At 48.3% G+C, this 17,283-nt stretch overlaps 1 protein-coding gene across 5 annotated transcripts in view; it reads right to left on the bottom strand.

The window, feature by feature from the left end:
* Positions 1–834: 834 nt before the first annotated feature.
* ARID3B (AT-rich interaction domain 3B) overlaps positions 835–17,283 on the bottom strand; it is a 37,216-nt gene continuing 20,767 nt past the window's right edge. For 4 of the 5 annotated variants that reach the window (XM_030014893.1, XM_041123365.1, XM_030014892.2 and 1 more), the window contains 5 exons: positions 11,139–11,322; positions 9,646–9,905; positions 9,225–9,482; positions 6,261–6,362; positions 835–5,527 (listed from right to left, as the gene is read on the bottom strand). In XM_030014893.1, coding sequence (XP_029870753.1) covers positions 5,373–5,527; positions 6,261–6,362; positions 9,225–9,482; positions 9,646–9,905; positions 11,139–11,322 — 959 coding nt within the window. In that variant the 3' untranslated portion in view covers positions 835–5,372. The remainder of the gene's footprint in view (positions 5,528–6,260; positions 6,363–9,224; positions 9,483–9,645; positions 9,906–11,138; positions 11,323–17,283) is intronic. The other variant, XM_041123366.1, reaches the window with a different exon arrangement.

Below are 17,283 nucleotides of genomic sequence, written 5' to 3'. Positions count from 1 at the left end.
CACAACTTGCTGGTTTACAGCATCCTGCCCCGTCCACAGGGCACGGCAAGGAAGCCCAAGGTGGATCTGAGGAAGCGGGAAGGGAGAGGTTTCCAACTCCGTGGTGTGGGGATGCTGGGAATGGGGCAAGTTCGGTGGGAGGATGGGGAAGGTCACGCACTGGGCCCCATCCCAGCACCCAGCCGCCAGAGACGGGCTGCCGGCCAAAACAAACCCAGACACCGAGGCATCGGAAACGTGGGTACGAAAAGGGCTGGAAACCAGTTCCTCTCCAACTGCCGAACTGGTTCAATAACTGGAAAAACAACATCGGGTGCTGTGTAAATAGCAAAACTGTTGGGAAGCATTAAATGTCCTTTTTGTGCAGAGGAGGCGGTGACGCAGAAGGGATTTGGGAGAGCAGCTCCTGCCCCAGCCTGGCCCTCGCGGAGCTGGGTACGGGACACAGGCAGGTACAGCTGCAGGTGTGAGCCCTTCAGCAACACCTGGGAAAGGAGATCCAGCGTAACACATCTGTTTAATGTCTGTTCTCCCACAGAGCTGTGCGGAGGGGGTTTCCCAGCCAGGATCCAACCTGGAAACCGGATCATTTCACCCCACAGGTATCCAGCTCGTTTCTAGCCACCACTCCAAAACTGTATCACACCAGATAACGTTTACAGCCCAGTTGTCCCCGCAAAGTTACAAACTGGGAGCATAGAGACCTGCGAGGACACAGACCTCACCTAGGCTGATCCAGCCTCTGGGAATACTTTCCTGGGATGAAGAAGGGGCTGGGAAATCTTTAACTCACACTTGAGTGAAACAGCGCGGCCACAAATCAGGCTTGCAGGGTCACCATGTGAAGAGGTAGAAGTTTATTGGAATATAAACATTCAGATAACGTGTAAGATAGAAAAAACCCAACAACAACATATACAGACACTTGTTGGAAGGAGACGTTGAGGTATTTATCCACCGCCTAGGCTATCACATTTCTTTTTTTTTTTATTTATTTATTTTATTTTTTTTTTAAATAGGTAAGAAAACTAGTAGCAAGGCTGCTGCAGCTGTTTGGTGAAAACATCTTCTGATCTGAATCCGATTGGAGAACACACACGCACGCAGCGGCCAAAAGGACTTGGTGTGACACGTTCACATTCACTTTGGGAGCCGAGCAGGCACGCAGCCTCCCCCTCACCTCTTCCCCCTTTCCCAGCTCACAAACTTTGTTCGATCCCACCATAAACTGGGATCTGCTGGAAGAGGACAAGCAGGTTTGGGTTTGTTTTGTGGTTGTTTTTTTTTTCCCTCAGCTGGGCATCAAACCCAGCTGGCAAATCTCCCCCTGAAACAGAAGCATCAAGGCTGCACGGAAGCAAGCTGGGGGCTTTTTTTTTTTTTTTTTTTTTGGCTGCTCACTGCAAAACCTTCGCTGGTCTGGAGTTGAAAGAGAATTAGCCACACTGCAAAGCGGAGCACTTCACGCGAGGAACAGTCCTACCCGCAGTATCAAAACCCCTGAGTACTATACAATCGAACACGGTCGAGTGAAATGAAGCGGAGCCGGGGAGAGGGGGAGCAATCCACCACCCTTGCTCAGCCTTCCCCGGCTCCTGGCTCCTCCGCCCCATCTCTGCTGCTGGTTTCCATAACCCTGTCCCCAAAGCCTGGCAGCTCAGCAGGAGATCTGGAGCTCAGCGAAACATGCATTAAGCCAACTGCCAGTATCAAAGCCAGGCTGAGGGAAAGGGTTACTCTTCACAGTCTGAATGGCTGGTCCTCATCATTGTGTACTGAGAAAGGACCAGTTTATTGTTGCAGCTTATTTTTACTGAGGTATCTGTTACGCATCCCAACTTGATTCTTTCCCTGAATTGGATACAAAACAATCTGTTAGTCCCTGTCTATTTCCAGTCTAGTTGTGTAAAGCTTATAAACATTAATACTCTAGTAGTGTCAAAGCTGTTTAGCAGTTCAGTGATTCGAGTGCCTTTCTGTGCAAGAAAACACAATGTTAGCATGTGATACATAAGCAAAACCACCCATTACTAACCTCTGCTCCCCAGGACCAGAGAAGAAAGCATAAGGAAAAGCAGAAAGTGCCCCAGTCCCACTTGTAGGAAACAGCCCCCAAGCCCACCCCCTCAAAAAAAACCCAAAACAAAAACCCCAACCAAAAGAAAACAAAAAAGGGAAAAAAACCCAATCTGAATGAGCCCCAGAGTCTGGAAAATCCTCTCCGAGCCTGCGAGGATGAAATGCTGTGGAGGCCTGCAGGATCTGCCAAGCAAAAGCCCTGAAGCCAAAGAGCAGCTCGGCCTCCCGTGCCCGGCGGGTGGTCATTACTCTAGCTAAAAGCAGCCGGAGATGGGACATCTCGGAGCAGCATCTATCTCAGGACATGTGCACTCTCACCCACTTTCCTGCCTCCTCCCACCAAGTCCTCACGCTGTCGGGTAGCAGGATAACTCAAGTCATAGTGTATACATTAATTGTATAGAGAGCACAGAGCCTCTTGCAATTCGGAGGTCCCGCCTGTGGTTTACACAAGCCTTAGCACAAGCACTCAGCTCTCAAGGACGGAGCAGCAGCCCAGCCAAGCAGTGCTTGGGGATTACATCGGAGAACCTGATATTTGAGAGTTTAAAGGAAGGATTATTTGTTTCGTTTTCTATGTATATTTTTAAGTCCAATCCTCGGGCTGCTGACAGGGCTTTTCCTGTGGTGGTATCTGGCCTGGTGTTTTTTAAAGCCATGCTCTTTTCAGTAGTATAAAATAAACAGCTTCTGGGAGCAGGACATCCTGGGAGCACAGGGACCGTGCCATGGCTAATGGAGGTACTGCAGGAGGGCATCTTCCCTGGACCTGTAAAGTCTCACAGAATACTAGGACAGGCTCAAGTCCTCACAGCTCAGCTCTTCTAGGCTAAGCTTGGGCTCAGCAGTGCAGGCAGGCACAGCCTGTAACAGCAACAGTGCCTCAAGCCTCCCATCCTGCAGAGCGCTAAATGCTCCCAACAGCTCTGCTCACCCACAGAAGCAGTTAAAAGGTGACCTTCTCTTCTCATAATGGAATGACACATGGCAACTCGCCCACCACACTCGAGGGAACTTGATTTTTAGCAGGCTGAACCTCTGGAGTTATAACATGGTTTTCACTTAGATCGTAATACAATTACTAGCTCAGGTGGTTGTTACAGAGGCACCTACGTACAGGTGAAAAACTAGAGCAACTTCTTATTTTGGTGCCTCTCTCAAAGGCTACCCAACATGGCTTAGTCTTGTAGTGTAGACAGGATTAGCTGTGTCTGGGATAACAAAGTCCCAGCACAGCTGAGGAGGTGGTTTGGTGCAGCACCACAAGATCAAGCTGTGCTTTCAGGTGCCAGAAACCACCTTCCTGCAAGAGGCTTGGCCAATCTGTAGTGTAAGTAGTGCTGTCATCTCCCAGCTGCACTAAGCAGCTTTGTTAAAGGTAAGCACAGATCCTGGAGCTTGGAAAAATAACAGGGACTTTGGAGACACCCTCGCATCCAACATGAAGGACAGATCTTCTAAGTAAGCAGTCGCTCTTGCCCTCTTTTCCTACCTCTACCTGCCTTCCTGTGTCACGTACATGTCCTGGGACAATGCTGTTCAGCTTGTCTCCTGCTGGCCTAAAGGACAGGGAAGCCACTGCTGCTCCTTTGCTCAGCCTTTTTTTTTTTTTTCTTTCTGTCTTTGGTGATACAATTAAAAATAAAAAAAAATAAACACAATGTCAGCAAAACCACATATAAAAAACAAGCGATAAGATATGCCAATACTTCCTGAAGAGGTTAAAAAAACCCAACCCAAAACAAACAAAAAAACCCCAACAACAAGTACATATCTGAGGTATTTCATCTGCTCAAAAAAACCTGACTTGGGCCTGAAGGATAGGAAGGACGTCACCAGGGCAGGATGGATGGTGCTTGGACCTGATCTCCAGGCTGGGGAAAGCATGTGTGGGAAAGGTCAGAAGAAGAGAGGGGACAGAATGAGGCCACCTGAGCAGGAGCTGACTTCATGGAGTCACTAAGTCAGCTTGGTTGGCTCCAGACACGGGAGAGCCAGGGCCAGCCTTTGCTTGCTTTCAACTGGAGGTTTGAGGGGAAAGGGCAAGGAAGGGCTTGATTTCCTTTCCTCTGCTTCCACCCAGGAGAGCAAAAGGTCTTACTCAACTGAGAGCTGCTTTCTTTTTGCTCATGTACAATTTGAAGGGGACCGGGCTTCTGTAGGCTTGTTCAGAGACCAACGAAAAGACGCGTGTGTAACGTTAACCACAATGCCTCCACACGCACCACAGCCCCACTGAATTAGATTTCAAATATCACCTTCTATTTTTTCAGCCTACGGATGTGGAGAGCTTCCAGGGGCTATTGAAAGACACCTTATGAGAAGGAAGTTGCTCCAGGAAGCCTAGATCAACCTAAATGACAGCCCTTTTGTGTCAAGGGGGCAGAGGATCAAAGCAGCAAGCCACAATAAGTTCAGGCTGTCAGGGTAAATGTCAGTGGGATGAGTTCCTCAAGGGGATAGAGACAAGGTGGAGGGCATTTAAAACTTGGCTGAAAGCCTGAAGGCAACAGTAGGGAAGAGGCCAGCACCAGCCAGGAGAACGAAGCAGCTGATCGAGAGGTTTTTAATGTGTCTATGGGTCAAACGTAGCAGTGAGAAAGTCCTTCCCCTCTTGCCAAGACCTCGGAGAGGGGGAAGGAAGCTCACAAGCCAAGAGCACGTGTTCTACAGGAGGACATACGAACACCGAACCACGACAGAGCCTGACGAAGAAAAGCGAGGGAGCTTGCCTGCTCTGCAGCCGCCTGGCCTTCTGCAGCACAAGCCATGGGAGGACAGGGGCAAGGCACCCCGCCGGCTCTTAGGATTGTCAATACACGGAGTTGTTTTGTGGGAAGAGTCCTTGTGGCTACTGGTTTGAGGAGAACCAAGTTTCCCCGCCCCAACTCCAGCTCTTTCCACCTGCCTTGGTGACGTCTCAGCCATCTCTCAACCCGCAGCTCCTAGAGACGATCCCTGATTGAAAAACGCCAGGCATGCCCCCCCCCTCCATGTCCCACCCCCCAACAGGAACACAGCAAACCCTGGGAGGAGGAGGAAAAAAACAAAAAGCAAAAGGGAGGAAGAAAGGGGGAGAACAAAGAAAAAGGCTGGACAAACAGACGATGAAGAAAAACTCGCTGGCATGGAAAGGTTTCAGCATCATCATCATCTTGCTGTTGGCCAACCACAAAAGCAGGTTCCTTGAGATGAGGTAATCTGTGCGACTCCTTCCCGGCTCGCTCCCTGCTGAGAGCAGAGAGGAAGAGCTGCCGGAGGCCAGTGTGAGAGACAGCAGGCTCGGCCGTCCATCAGAGAGACCAGCTGGTGGAGGGCTCTGCACTGGGGGTTCCCCGGGATGAGGTAGGGCTGGGAGAGCAGTGGGAGCTGCTGCTGCTGCTGCAGGAACTTTGGGTGCTGGAGCCTGCAATGAGATGGACGACTGGCTTCTGGGCAAAGAGCACTCCTGCAAGGCAGAGAGAGGTAAAGAAAAGGGTTACTGGGACTACGGGGTGGCACGGCTGACAAGGATAGGGTACAGAGCAAAGGGCAGTCTATCCAACCCCGAAGATCGCATCCCAACAGAAAGAGGCTCAGCGCAAGACAAGAGGGCTTGGAGGCAGATCAGAGGGTCAATGGTGACCAGGATATAGAAGGGATCCCCCGGGACTTGTTCTGTCACAGGGATGTTGTGCTTACAGAAGACAAAAATCCCAAGTAGCTTCAACACCTTTGGAGGAGAGAAACAACTTTCACGGCACTGCAGTGCCAGGCCTCCCACTTGGGCTTTGTGCAAACATGCGTGTGTGTGACCTGCAGAAGTGAAACGGCTTGAGCGCACTACAGGGGACAACAATTCGTGCTTCCCGGGATTGTGTGAGGAAAAGCTGAGTAAAGCCACTCCTCAGCAGAAGAGGGATAATACTCCTTCCTATTAACAATTCTATAGAAGTCCCTTCCCTTAGATTTAAAAAATACTAACTACCACCACCAAAAGGAAAGGGCATTCATCTTGACTGCCTAGGACCAAAAAAAAAAGAGAACAGAAATCATCTCCTACTGAGCTTTCTAAGCCAGACAGGTTGTGTGTGTTGTACTTTGCCAAAGACCAGCCCCTAGGAGCACACCACCCTCTCCATGTCCTACTCTGCACCACCATCCTGGCTCTCTACCCATCCCCGGGAGCGGTTCTTTCTCACCAGCATAAATTGTGCCGTTAATCTCCACCGACATGTTAATACTCCCAATGCCGTTAGGTGACAAATTCAGTGCTGCCGCCGCCGCTGACTCAGGTTTATCTTCTTTCAAGAAAGAAGAGATGCAGAGTTAGAGAGTAACTGTCCTGTTCCCTGCACTATCCACTAATGATCAAAGCTGTACACAGCCCTCCTTTTGTCTCCTCTTTGGTGAGGAAATCCCCACACGATGTCCACTTCCAGTCCTATTACAAGTCTCCAAAGGTGTTTAAGTGCTTCAGTGTGAACTCAGGATGGGCTGGGAGCCTACTGGCATTTGCAAATCTCTCGCCGACTCACACGCTGGACAGCCAAATTAACATCCCCTCCAAAGAAAAAGCTGCCAGCACACGAGACAAGACCACATTTAAATCGGCTGGATTGTGGCTGTGTTTGCAGCAGACTGGGAGCACACACACAGTCCTCTACCCCTTTGCTGGGGGTGGCAGTTTCTCCAGGAGCTGGTGTGACTCCCTGTGCAGGGCTCAGACTGCAGCAGCTCCAGCAGCCACTGGAGGGAGGGGACTACTCACAGCACCAAGGACTCAAACCCAGGAACACTATGCTCGGCTACCCCTACAGCGCATGTGAAATCTGGTTTTTTTGGTTTTTTTCCCCCTGTCCTCAGCCTGGGGAGTCCTTTCTAAGCCGTGATGGGCAGCTCTGGAAGTGTCAGTGCAGAGCGGGGGTTCAATTGGCACTGACATTTAAGGGGAGCTGAACGTCAAACTCTCCCAGGCGCTTCGGAACCTCCAACCTAAGCAACCCGTAACTGTGAGCCTGGGTTGCAGGATTGCTTCTCTGCGCTCATGAATGCAACGCTTACAGTTTGCACAGCCGTATCATGGTTACCAGCCGACCCGATGTTGGTTTTGGGGCATTGGGCTATTAAAACAGAGAGAGATTATGCAGACAGTCTGCTCAGGCTCTGACATTGCATGTAAAATGCGTGTTTTTAGCTCCTTTCAAGTCTGCTAGGACAGCAAATCCACTGTCTCTGTAAAGAATGCTAAGGACATTGTTAGCATTTAACCTAAATGTTGCTATCAAGCTGTGATAAGCTCATGCGGTGCTTTTCAACAGCGCCTCTCAAAACACTTTACAAAGCACAGTATTTTTATTTTGTAATTGGGAAAATCAGGGCACGAAAGACAGGACAGACTTGCCCACACTCAGCTATCAAAGGTGGGAATAGTATCATTGAATCCTCAGCCCTCAGCCTGTTAATATTTATAGAGACTAAAATTGTTCCTAGCATTTTGATTTAGGAAGTTCAGGGTGGAAAGAAAAAAAAATAAAGTGAGATGGGAGGGAATGAACATTACTTGATAAAATTTGTATTCCCTTTTACTCACTATTTTCGTTTTTGTTTTGTTTTTATGTAAATGTACAGTTTAGGTGGATGCACAGCTGTCAGGAACCGTGATGTGAAGTCCCAATCCCATTTAACTCTGCAGGAAGCTGCTGCTGCTTCAAAGAGGAACCTGCTTTGACCCTTTGCCATGTATATTTCTGGCAAAGCATCTCAATAAAGCATTTACCAGCACTGCTAGCAAAGGGCTCAAGAACAACTCTTCCCTTTCTTCTAAGCTGTGCCAAACTTGCCTGGCCTTGTGCCTACATCCAAATGTACAATTAATAAGGGGTCTGAGACCTTTAATTTTGATGGATCAAAAGGTTTGGAGGAAGCAGCTGTTGGGACTGAAATTTTCTGAGGCTTTGCTGTCCAGTGAAGTGCAGCCCCCGGGACAGGTAAGGGAGCTACAGCACTTAATCAGCTTTTGAAGCCACTACATAACAGTATTGATTCTGACAATGTGACCTTTACAGGGTGACTCCCCTTTTACAAAGCATTTCAGGAGTGCATTTCCCAGGCCATGAATGCTGCTTATATGTGACCTTCTAACCCAGCCTTGCCAGGAGTTCTTTGCCTGGAGGCTGTGCGTAGGGTTGTAGCAGATGTTGGTAGAAATCACCTGACTTGCTAAAAGCCCTGTGATGCGTAGGTCCCTCTGCAGATACACAGGTCTTTGTGGCCTCCTCATCACACCTGACAAAGGATTCCTAAAAGCTGGGCATCTCTCTCCCCCATCTCCTGCAGTCTGCTACCCATATGGAAAAAGCTGTTACCTCCACGATCAATTAAAAGGGTTCCTCACCAGGAAAGGACAGAAAATCATTCCCTGCAGCACAATGCTGGCATGAGGCGCAGGGCAGGGGAAAGCTGAGCATCTGGCACATGATGGGCTTCCCCTCCGAAAGTCATCTTATGGACTGCAGAATCACAGGACTGCCTATGGCTAGGCTAAACCATGCTCTCGGATCTGAAGTATACACCAGGTATTAAACATGAGGGGGTCAGATATGTGGCCCAAAGCGATTTCAGCCAACCCATACGCTTCCCGTGAAGGAAGGAGCGTACTTACAGCATGCAACAGAGCACCGCTGCAAGGACAACTGAGCTAGCATCAACTGAAACTGGTAATTCCCCACTGCGCAAGTTCTGCGGAGACATAACATCTTGAGTCCTGAAGCAATCTCACCGTGATCAACACAGGAGGTCATAAGCTCAGAGTAAGGGTCTTGTTGTATGGGTCAAGTGGGTTTTATTAGCTTAGATGCAGAGCTTTCTGAACACCGCTAGGGTGCTTCTGAATTCAGGCTGGATTCAGATGATACTGGATTATGCATCAACAAGAATAGAATAAAAACAGCAGCAGTAAATAAAACCTAACAAAACATTGCTACAGTTTAGCTTTGCAGCTATTGTGCTCCATTTTAAGAGGTTCTTGACAGTAACCTCTGCCTGGTACCCAGAGAGATAATCAAAGCTGTGTGTAAAGAGGCATCTGACATCCTAGATTGGGAGCAGTTCCCTCCCTGCTACAGTCTGCAAAGACCTTTTGTGTATCTAGAGGTGCTGCTTACCCTTGCCATTGATTTTGATCTTCATGGGGATCTGCCGCGCCATGCTGAACAGGTTGCGCTGAAGAGCCTGCTGGACAAGCCGCTGCTCCTCCTCTGTCATCCGTGAGACCTTCTTCTCCGGAGGCTCTCCTGACTCCAGTCTCTCTCTCAGCTGCTCTAGGGTGGCTGTTCTTGCTGCCACAGTTGCCTGCTGGCTAGCCAAGGTCACTGGCACGGCAATACGATTTGGCATAGACACAGTCAAGGGCACACCATCACCTAGAAGAGGAAAGAGTCACTTAGTCCCTCCCAGAGCCCTTCCTAAATCCCACTACTTTCAAGTCCAAAGTAGTCCGGGTGGGCAAAATGGAAAATAACTGTGTTTCAGTGCCAGCACCTCTTAACCCAGCCACCCTCTTCGCTGCAAGTAAAAGTAGCTGACCTTTTCTGACAGCTGCTGCTGGAGACACCCGAGGATTGCTGGTCCCACTGCCCGGCGCGACGCCGATGATGGGGAAGCGGATCTTTGGGGGAGACAGGAGGGAAGGAGGCCCCGTGGTGGTGGGCGAGTAGCTGAACAAAGAGGAGCTGTAGCTGGGCCGCCTGCCTTCCCGCCTGTTGCCGTCGATTGCAGCCTGAAGCTCAGCAGGAGAACTGAGGGATTTCTTCTCGCATTCATAGGCATATAGGTACTTCATGTACCTGGGAGAGAGGCGAGCACAGGGAAACTCAAGTAGGTTTCTCAAAAGAACATGGAATTATAGGCCACAGCAACAAGCATTGCATTCAGAAAGACCTTCAGACTGAGGTCCTCTGCAGATCTGGAGTCTTTGTCTGCATATCATGACCACTGCTGCGCTTGGTTCAATAAGCATTGAGCAGTTTGGGTGTGAAGCACAGCTCTCAAAGAAACTTTGAATTTACTCAGTGTTTACAGGGAAGCACATAGGTACATACTACTACACCCACAAGGGCAGAAAAGAATCATCCAGGATTCCTTTACAACGGAGACACCATCTAAAATTGTAAGAATTAAGATCTTGGACCGTAACCCTTAGTGCAAGGAAGGAAGTGCGAGGAATTACCCTTGCCCAAGTCATTTGTATTAGGCAGCACCAAACCTTACTGCTTTTGCTGAATTCTGGCATGCACGTTCGCAGGAGACAGCCTATTTGCACCAAAGGCTGTAGAAATGGCAAGGAGCTTCCCTCTCTGGGACTCAGGGGCTCTAATAACTTCCAAGAAAACCGAGTCTGCAGAAGAGCTGGGTGTGGACTCCCAGAGCCCAGGCTTCCAGTCACTAAAGCACAGCTTTGCCCTGTTGCTTAAATTTTACAGTAGGTTTACTTTCACCATTCTTTTTCCTCTGCTTATTCTACTTTTTCCTTTTTTTTTTCTTGCCTAACAATGTGGGGTACCGCAGGTCAGAAAAGCAATCCTCACAGTAAGTAGGTGCTAAGTGCAACTTTCCACAACTTAGTGGTGATAACAGACTGATACCAGTGATCAAGTTCATACTTGATGCCTACAAATCAGGAGGCCTCCCTCCTTCCTCCCTGTGCCAAGTGCTCTTCAGAGACAGAGCAAGACCCTCCATGCCCCGAGGAGTTTAAGCTCCAAAAAGGCAAGAAAGGCACAGGATGGATGGAGGAGCAGAGCACAGCAAACAAGTAGATGGCATATTAGTGCTGGGACTGTAGGGATGGAAGGGGAATGAGTTCAGGAAGAATCACTGCTAAGAAAAATGAGATGAGAAGGAATCGAAAGGAAAAACTGCACGCCTTGGGTGAGAGGGATAAATAGAGCAATTTATCAGCTCCTCCCTGGCCACAGAGTAGAATTTAGTCTTCCAGTTTTTCCACCCCAGTCCCTGCTTTGCACTCCCCAATCCCCACTCTGTGTTCACATCCATGCTGTTAGACCTTCTGGACTTACTGGGTTCGAAGCGTAAATGCGGCACTGGTGATGGAGGTGGGCAGATTAAGGCCTTTGGTGATCTCTCGCCAGATCTTCTTGTTGATGATTTCCACCAGCCCTCCTTTCTCAGTCACCAGCTTGTAGAGCATGTAGAGATCCAGGATCTGCTTTGCCATGATGGGGATCCGATTGATGGGAGTTCCTGCAGGGAAACAGCAGGGAAGGAAACATGGAGTCAGAGAGAAAATGAGGCCAAGAAAACTGGCAGGTTGAGGCTATCGATCTTCTTTCTAATAGGAAATTCAGGCAACTCTATTTGTAGCCTGACTTAAGGCCTCTCGATGGGTGAGTAAATGAGCCAGAGAAGTGTAGCTACATGGCACGTCTTTTTCATGAAAAATCCTTTCCTGTAGGCAAAAGCAATTATCAGGCAAATAATAACCTGCAGCTAAGAGCAACTTCTAAAATAGAAAGACGGGAAGTAGGGACCATTCAGACCTAGGGGTGAGGGAGCAGCACAGAGGAATCATTTTTTATGAGCTCCTAGGGCAGTCTCAGATAAAAATCTGTATTGCTTGTGCTCACGAAGGGGCTGAGCAGCCAGGCAACTCAAGCTACTTGTACATTGGGATTTGGCTCCCTCACTCCGCAGGATCTGCCATCCTGTATCGCTTGGGAACAGTGATAGAAAAGGGCACACGACACTTGAGAACACCTCCCTCCCCCACGTACATTTACCTCTGTCCTCCCTCGCAAGCACACGCATAACGTTTTGCTACAGCTTCTGCTCTCACAAAGCGTTTTCACCCTCCCACTCCTTTTCCCTGAACACACTCCCAAATGACACACCGATGAGGCCACACGCGTACCTTGGTAGCAACCGCAACGCAGCTGCTGGAGCAGTAACTTGTTGTGAGAAAGCTAGAGAAATTGCGTGGATGGTGGAGGTGAACAAATGAGCAGTGTAACGGAGCATCAGGGTGCCTGACTGCAGACACACCGCAAAGCCAGGCGTCCTCACGGCTGCTGTGAGAAGCACCAGGCATCCACACGCTTTTTGGAGCCCAAAAGAAGGTCCTGCTCTATCCTTGTGAGGATAGACAGGGCAGACAGGGAAACAGCTCTATCCTTCCTGTTCAGTTTTGTCATCTTGGGGGTTAACAGAGGTAAGAAAATCTGATTTTTTAACCTGATAGTGCCCTTTTAGCAGTACCTTAAAGTGATAAAGCGTGCAGGGTTTAAAAAGGTCAAACTAATGAGATTTAGGCAAGGAGAGGAAGAGGGGAAAAAAATGCTGATGTAGCAAACCTTTTATTTTGCATAGGAAATACTGTCCTGGATCAAAGAGCCATCCATCTGAGGTCAGTATCCTGTCTACCACAATGGTCAGCACCAGCCTTTACAGGAAAGCCTGCGAAGCGCTGCAATGGACAATTATGGAATACCCAACCCACAGGGGAGACTTCTGCCACTGCTCATCAGCCAGCGATTCGGTTAATGCCCCGAAGCAGAGCAGTTTATGGCCCTTATAAATGGGTTTTATTCTGTTTAGTGAAAAGGAGTGCAGCTCAGCTCTGCAGATGTCCTCATTATACATGTAAGTGTAATTTTTTTTTTTTCTCTCTTTTCTTTTTGAAGCCTGTTATGCATTAGCTCATGGTACCAATTCCCACAGGTTAATGAGATGTTGGATAGAGAAAGTAAACTTTTTCAGCTTTAAAAGGGCTGCCTTCAAGTTCACCAAGTTACTAACTCTTAAACTGTAACAAAACATAATGAGCAACCTGATCAGGCTTCGTCTGCATGCTCCGTCATTTTATATCTATCATATCCTCTTTTCCTTGCCTTCTCTAAACAACCCTTTCCCGGTCCACAACAGAAAAGTCCACAAAGCAGTAATTTCATAAACTGCATCAGATCCTCTTCCTGCATTTCAGAGATGACACTTCCCTCAGGGAGCAGAGATAGAGATGTTTCCAAACTGTTTAAATGCACTGCGGCTCCATCCATCCCAGCCGGCTGCCCCAAGCCAGGAGCCAGTCCCTCCCAAAAGGGCAGCCTGTGTAAATGCAATCCTCAATTTGCTTCAGTTTTTCCTCGGCCACCATTTTGTCTCCGTGTGTTATTGCAAAGATTAAGAGCACACTAACAGCGTCATTTCAGTCACACAGAGGGCTGGGAGTGATCATGTTACCAGCCTTAAGTTATCATTCATCAGCTGAGCCACAGTAACCAGAGTCACACCCAGCCAGCTCCAAATGAAAAGCAGGGAAATATTTCTCAGAGGTTTCTAGGAAGAGCCAGGGGTGGGTTTTTTCCACCCCAAAACGCCCCTTCATTAACAGTTCAGCATTTCTGCCCCAGCAGCAAGGAAAGCCGGGGTGTCCCAAGTGGCACCGCATTGCCAGCAAAGCCGTTAGTACACTGGGGCAGGATCAAAACCCTCTTCCACACTCCTCCAGCAACCCCGTGCCGTGCAAAGCCACCCACTTTTCCCCAATCCAATTTAGGGAATAGCATTAACTTGTCCAGAAGGGACTTTCATCCAGCTCTCCTTGGACAGTGACCAGATGGAGAGTGAAAGGGAAGGGCACGGATAAGGCTCCTCAGGCAAACAAGCTGCTAATACAGAAGTATAAGGAAATACCCACTTTTTAATATACTGCATTTATCCTAAACACAGTTTTACTCTTCTATAGATTCTCCCATCTCAGCATTTGAAAAGGTATTTATCCAAATACTCCATGGAAAGGGACAAACATTATCTGCATCAGTGGGAAATAAAGGCTTAAATATATTTCCAGAGAGCCTGCTCATAGCTGGAGTAGAAACAGCAATCAGATCTGACCTCCCTGCCTCACGTTACTAACCCTTTGACACCTTCCCTTCCTGAAGTTTGCTTTTAAACAAGACCCACAGACCAAAGTGCCCTGAAATTTAATTTGTGGCTTTACAAACTAAGCGAAAACCTATAGCCTCCTGCCCCCAATAAAATTTCTTTACACGGGCTGAGAAACTTTAGAGCAGGGACAAAACTACTTCCATCCTTATACCACTTGAGCATGGAGACGCAATCATTTCCCTGCCACGCTTTCTCATAGTACCACTCCAAGTAACATCCCCCAGAGCTAGCAAAGGGTTATTTGGGTTTTGGAGCTGGTATATTAACTGGATTTTTCAGAGCAAGACAGGGCTCTGCATGTTTCATAGGATCTGACTGCAAAAGAGCTGAGAAGCACGGAAAGGCTGCTCTCACAGCCCTCTCCTCCCCCAGCCCCTCTCCAAGGAAAGGCAAGGCGATAAAGTCTTTATTGGAAACTCCCAGTGCTCAAACAGGAAAGGCTGAAAAACGAGTATCATGGGACGATTGGATGCTGAAGCCGAGCGGATCCTTTCACAGGCGGCTGCAAGGCTTGTCAGGGGCCATGATGGATTACTGTCATCTGGCAGCATCAGGATTAATGATCCGGAGGTCAGAGGGGAGAATTCCAGAGGGAAAGGTCAGCAGCCGGGGGCACAGCATAAGACTTGTTGCCTTTTGATGGCAAACTCATTTTACTGTACTTTCAAGCCTCTCTATTCTGCCAGCTCTCTGAAATGCTGTAGGTACTGTGCTTGCAGAGAGCGAGAAGCCTTGCCTGACTCAAGAAGAGGGTGAGGAAGAGGACTGGCTCCTCTCCTAGTTTTCTCAGTAAACAACTTTTCTTCCTTTTAGTATAACCCCAGCTATGAAGTACAAGACATTTCTGCAAGGAATTAGCCAAAGGGGGGCACACAAGGAGTCTGTTTCCACTGCAAAAGGGATGATGCGTACTTGAGCATGGGAGACCTCAGGAAGACAAACTCTAGGTCAGGCAAACTCTGGAAGGAGAAAGAAGAATCATCCATCCTACAGCCCATGGGCTCTTGGTTTTCTGAAGGGAAAGACCACTGTAACTACAATTCAGATTTCTGGAATAAAGAGTTCATCCCTGAAGGAAGCCTGACTGTAGCTATAAACATCTCTGTCCTTCAAGGGAAATAAGCAGCCCCCCCCCTGCCAAGCTGTTTCACCCCATTCAAAAGCCTCTTCTGTTTCAGGCAGACGTAACAGAAGCCTAAAGGGCTTATATGGATAGGCTTGAATGTCCCCTATGTCCCCTGCGCTGCAGAGGAAGGAGGAGCAACTGATTTTCATCCTTCAAGAACAATTTAAGAAGGGACTGAGGAACCTGTAAACTCCAGATAATCTTTGAATGACTGTTTTTACATCTATTGGCAATAAACTTGTATCTGGGGAAGGGGCATTAGCCGAGCCATCAGCACACGCAGGCTCCGCTCCCCTGCAACAACAGCCACTCTCTCGGTGCTGGGGCTCAGCCTTTCCATTTCTTGAAAGGAAACTAAGCTTTGGACCAAGATCTTCCTCACCCATCCAAGCATGCTGCCCAAGGTGGTTTTTTTTTCCTGTTCTTCATCCTATCTTAGCCAGACTTCAGAGTCAGATCTAAATCTGAAGATGCAGACTGATGTTAAACAAGGAAAACTGCCCCTAAGACTGTTCTTAACCAAATTAGAGAAAATAGTCCCCTCTCATTTTGCAGGGATCTGCTTGGCTTTGTGAGTCCTCCACGATGGAGAGCCCCTGCCAAAGGGCCGCTCTCTCCACTCCTCATGCTAAGCCATGCCCACTGCAGGGAGTTCCCCACCATCAAGCAGTCTAAGCCATGACTTGTCCTGCATGCAAGAGACAAAGAGCAGTTAATTATACCCAGCCTGGAGCACTACTTTTTCAATCACCTCCCATTTTTTTCCCTATCCAATTTACTTTCAGAAGCGACCACTTTTTAGTAAGGAACAAAGGAGGTGATAATCCCAAATATTTATTCTGCAGAGCAACATTCAAACTGCAATAAAGCACGCTCTGGAGTGAAAAATAGGCAACAGGCATGGAGGGGGCATTTCTAAGCCACAACCTGTACAAGTAAGGAAAGAGCTGCTCTTTCCACCTTCCACTCCAAATATGTTCAGAAGAAAAACAATATCAGACAGCCAAAAGGAACATATTTTCCCCAGGAGACTGGGCAAGTCCACAGTGATTTAAAATAATTTTGAACCAAGTCTTGAAGAGACCTTCATGTTTCTTTGAAGGGAGAGAATAATTACTTGGTATGCTCTCCCCACTGTCGCAGGCTAAACAGAGGTAAAATTCAGTTCAACAGCAAATCAGCAGTGCAAACCAACTTGCAGTAGTGCCTACAAGCAAATCAACTTGAACGCTGCACTGTCTCACTTCCCAGTTTGCCTGAATTCCTCTTCAAGGACAAACCCTGGCTGGCTTCATGCAGAGCTGCCTGTTCAGCCACCCCAGCTCCTTTGCATGAGTTTTATTTGTCAATTTGGTTTGAGTCTGTCCCGAGTACTCACTCAATGTTAAAATAAAAAGCAAAGGTATACAGAAGGGAAGCCACCTCTCCCCTCTTCCTCCCTGTCCATGCCACAGCTGATCTAATCTCTCCCTACGCATGGGATTTCCACAGCAGGCATTCTCACCTCCCAACAGGAATGTCACCACCTGATCCACAAGCCTGCAGACCATTAGACACTCCTATCAAAGCAGGAGCCAGGATAGAGGGTAATTAATCATGCTCTATTTGACAGGAGGCCCACTTCTTATCTGCACCCCTTGAAACGCCATCAGTTTCTGCTTCCCTCCTCAATAAGTGAGGCTGACGGCAGCCCCTTATCAGATTTCGGCTGCTGAACGGGAAGCAGCCTAACTGGCATCCAGTGCCCCACTTTTATTAGCCAAGGCTCCAGCCACATTAACCTTCCGGCACAGGGTGCTTTTCCATCCCTGAAACAGAGATCCCATGGAGATTTGCTCTCTTGGACCCAGCTCAACTACAGTCCAACTGTTTGGCTGCTACTGGCACAGCTGGGTCCAATATATTTGCTATTACAAATTTCTTCACCAGATGTTGAACCACCATGCAACTGGTGGTGGGTTTCCATACATACGACCTCTGAACCAAACGGACAAACTCTTCTTCTCTAGGCAAAGAGAGGTACAAATACAGAAGGCAATGCAGAGAAATGAGGGCAGCTGGCAAGAATAAAGGTAGGCCAGACAGGCTTTACAAGGTCAAAAATTGGACCATCTTCATGCCAAATGGTTCCACCT

Source organism: Aquila chrysaetos, chromosome 5 (assembly GCF_900496995.4).
Source record: "Aquila chrysaetos chrysaetos chromosome 5, bAquChr1.4, whole genome shotgun sequence".
In the NCBI taxonomy this organism is placed as follows: Eukaryota; Metazoa; Chordata; class Aves; order Accipitriformes; family Accipitridae; genus Aquila; species Aquila chrysaetos.
The sequence above is the reverse complement of the archived record's forward strand: the minus strand, read 5'-3'. Positions and strand labels throughout refer to the sequence as shown.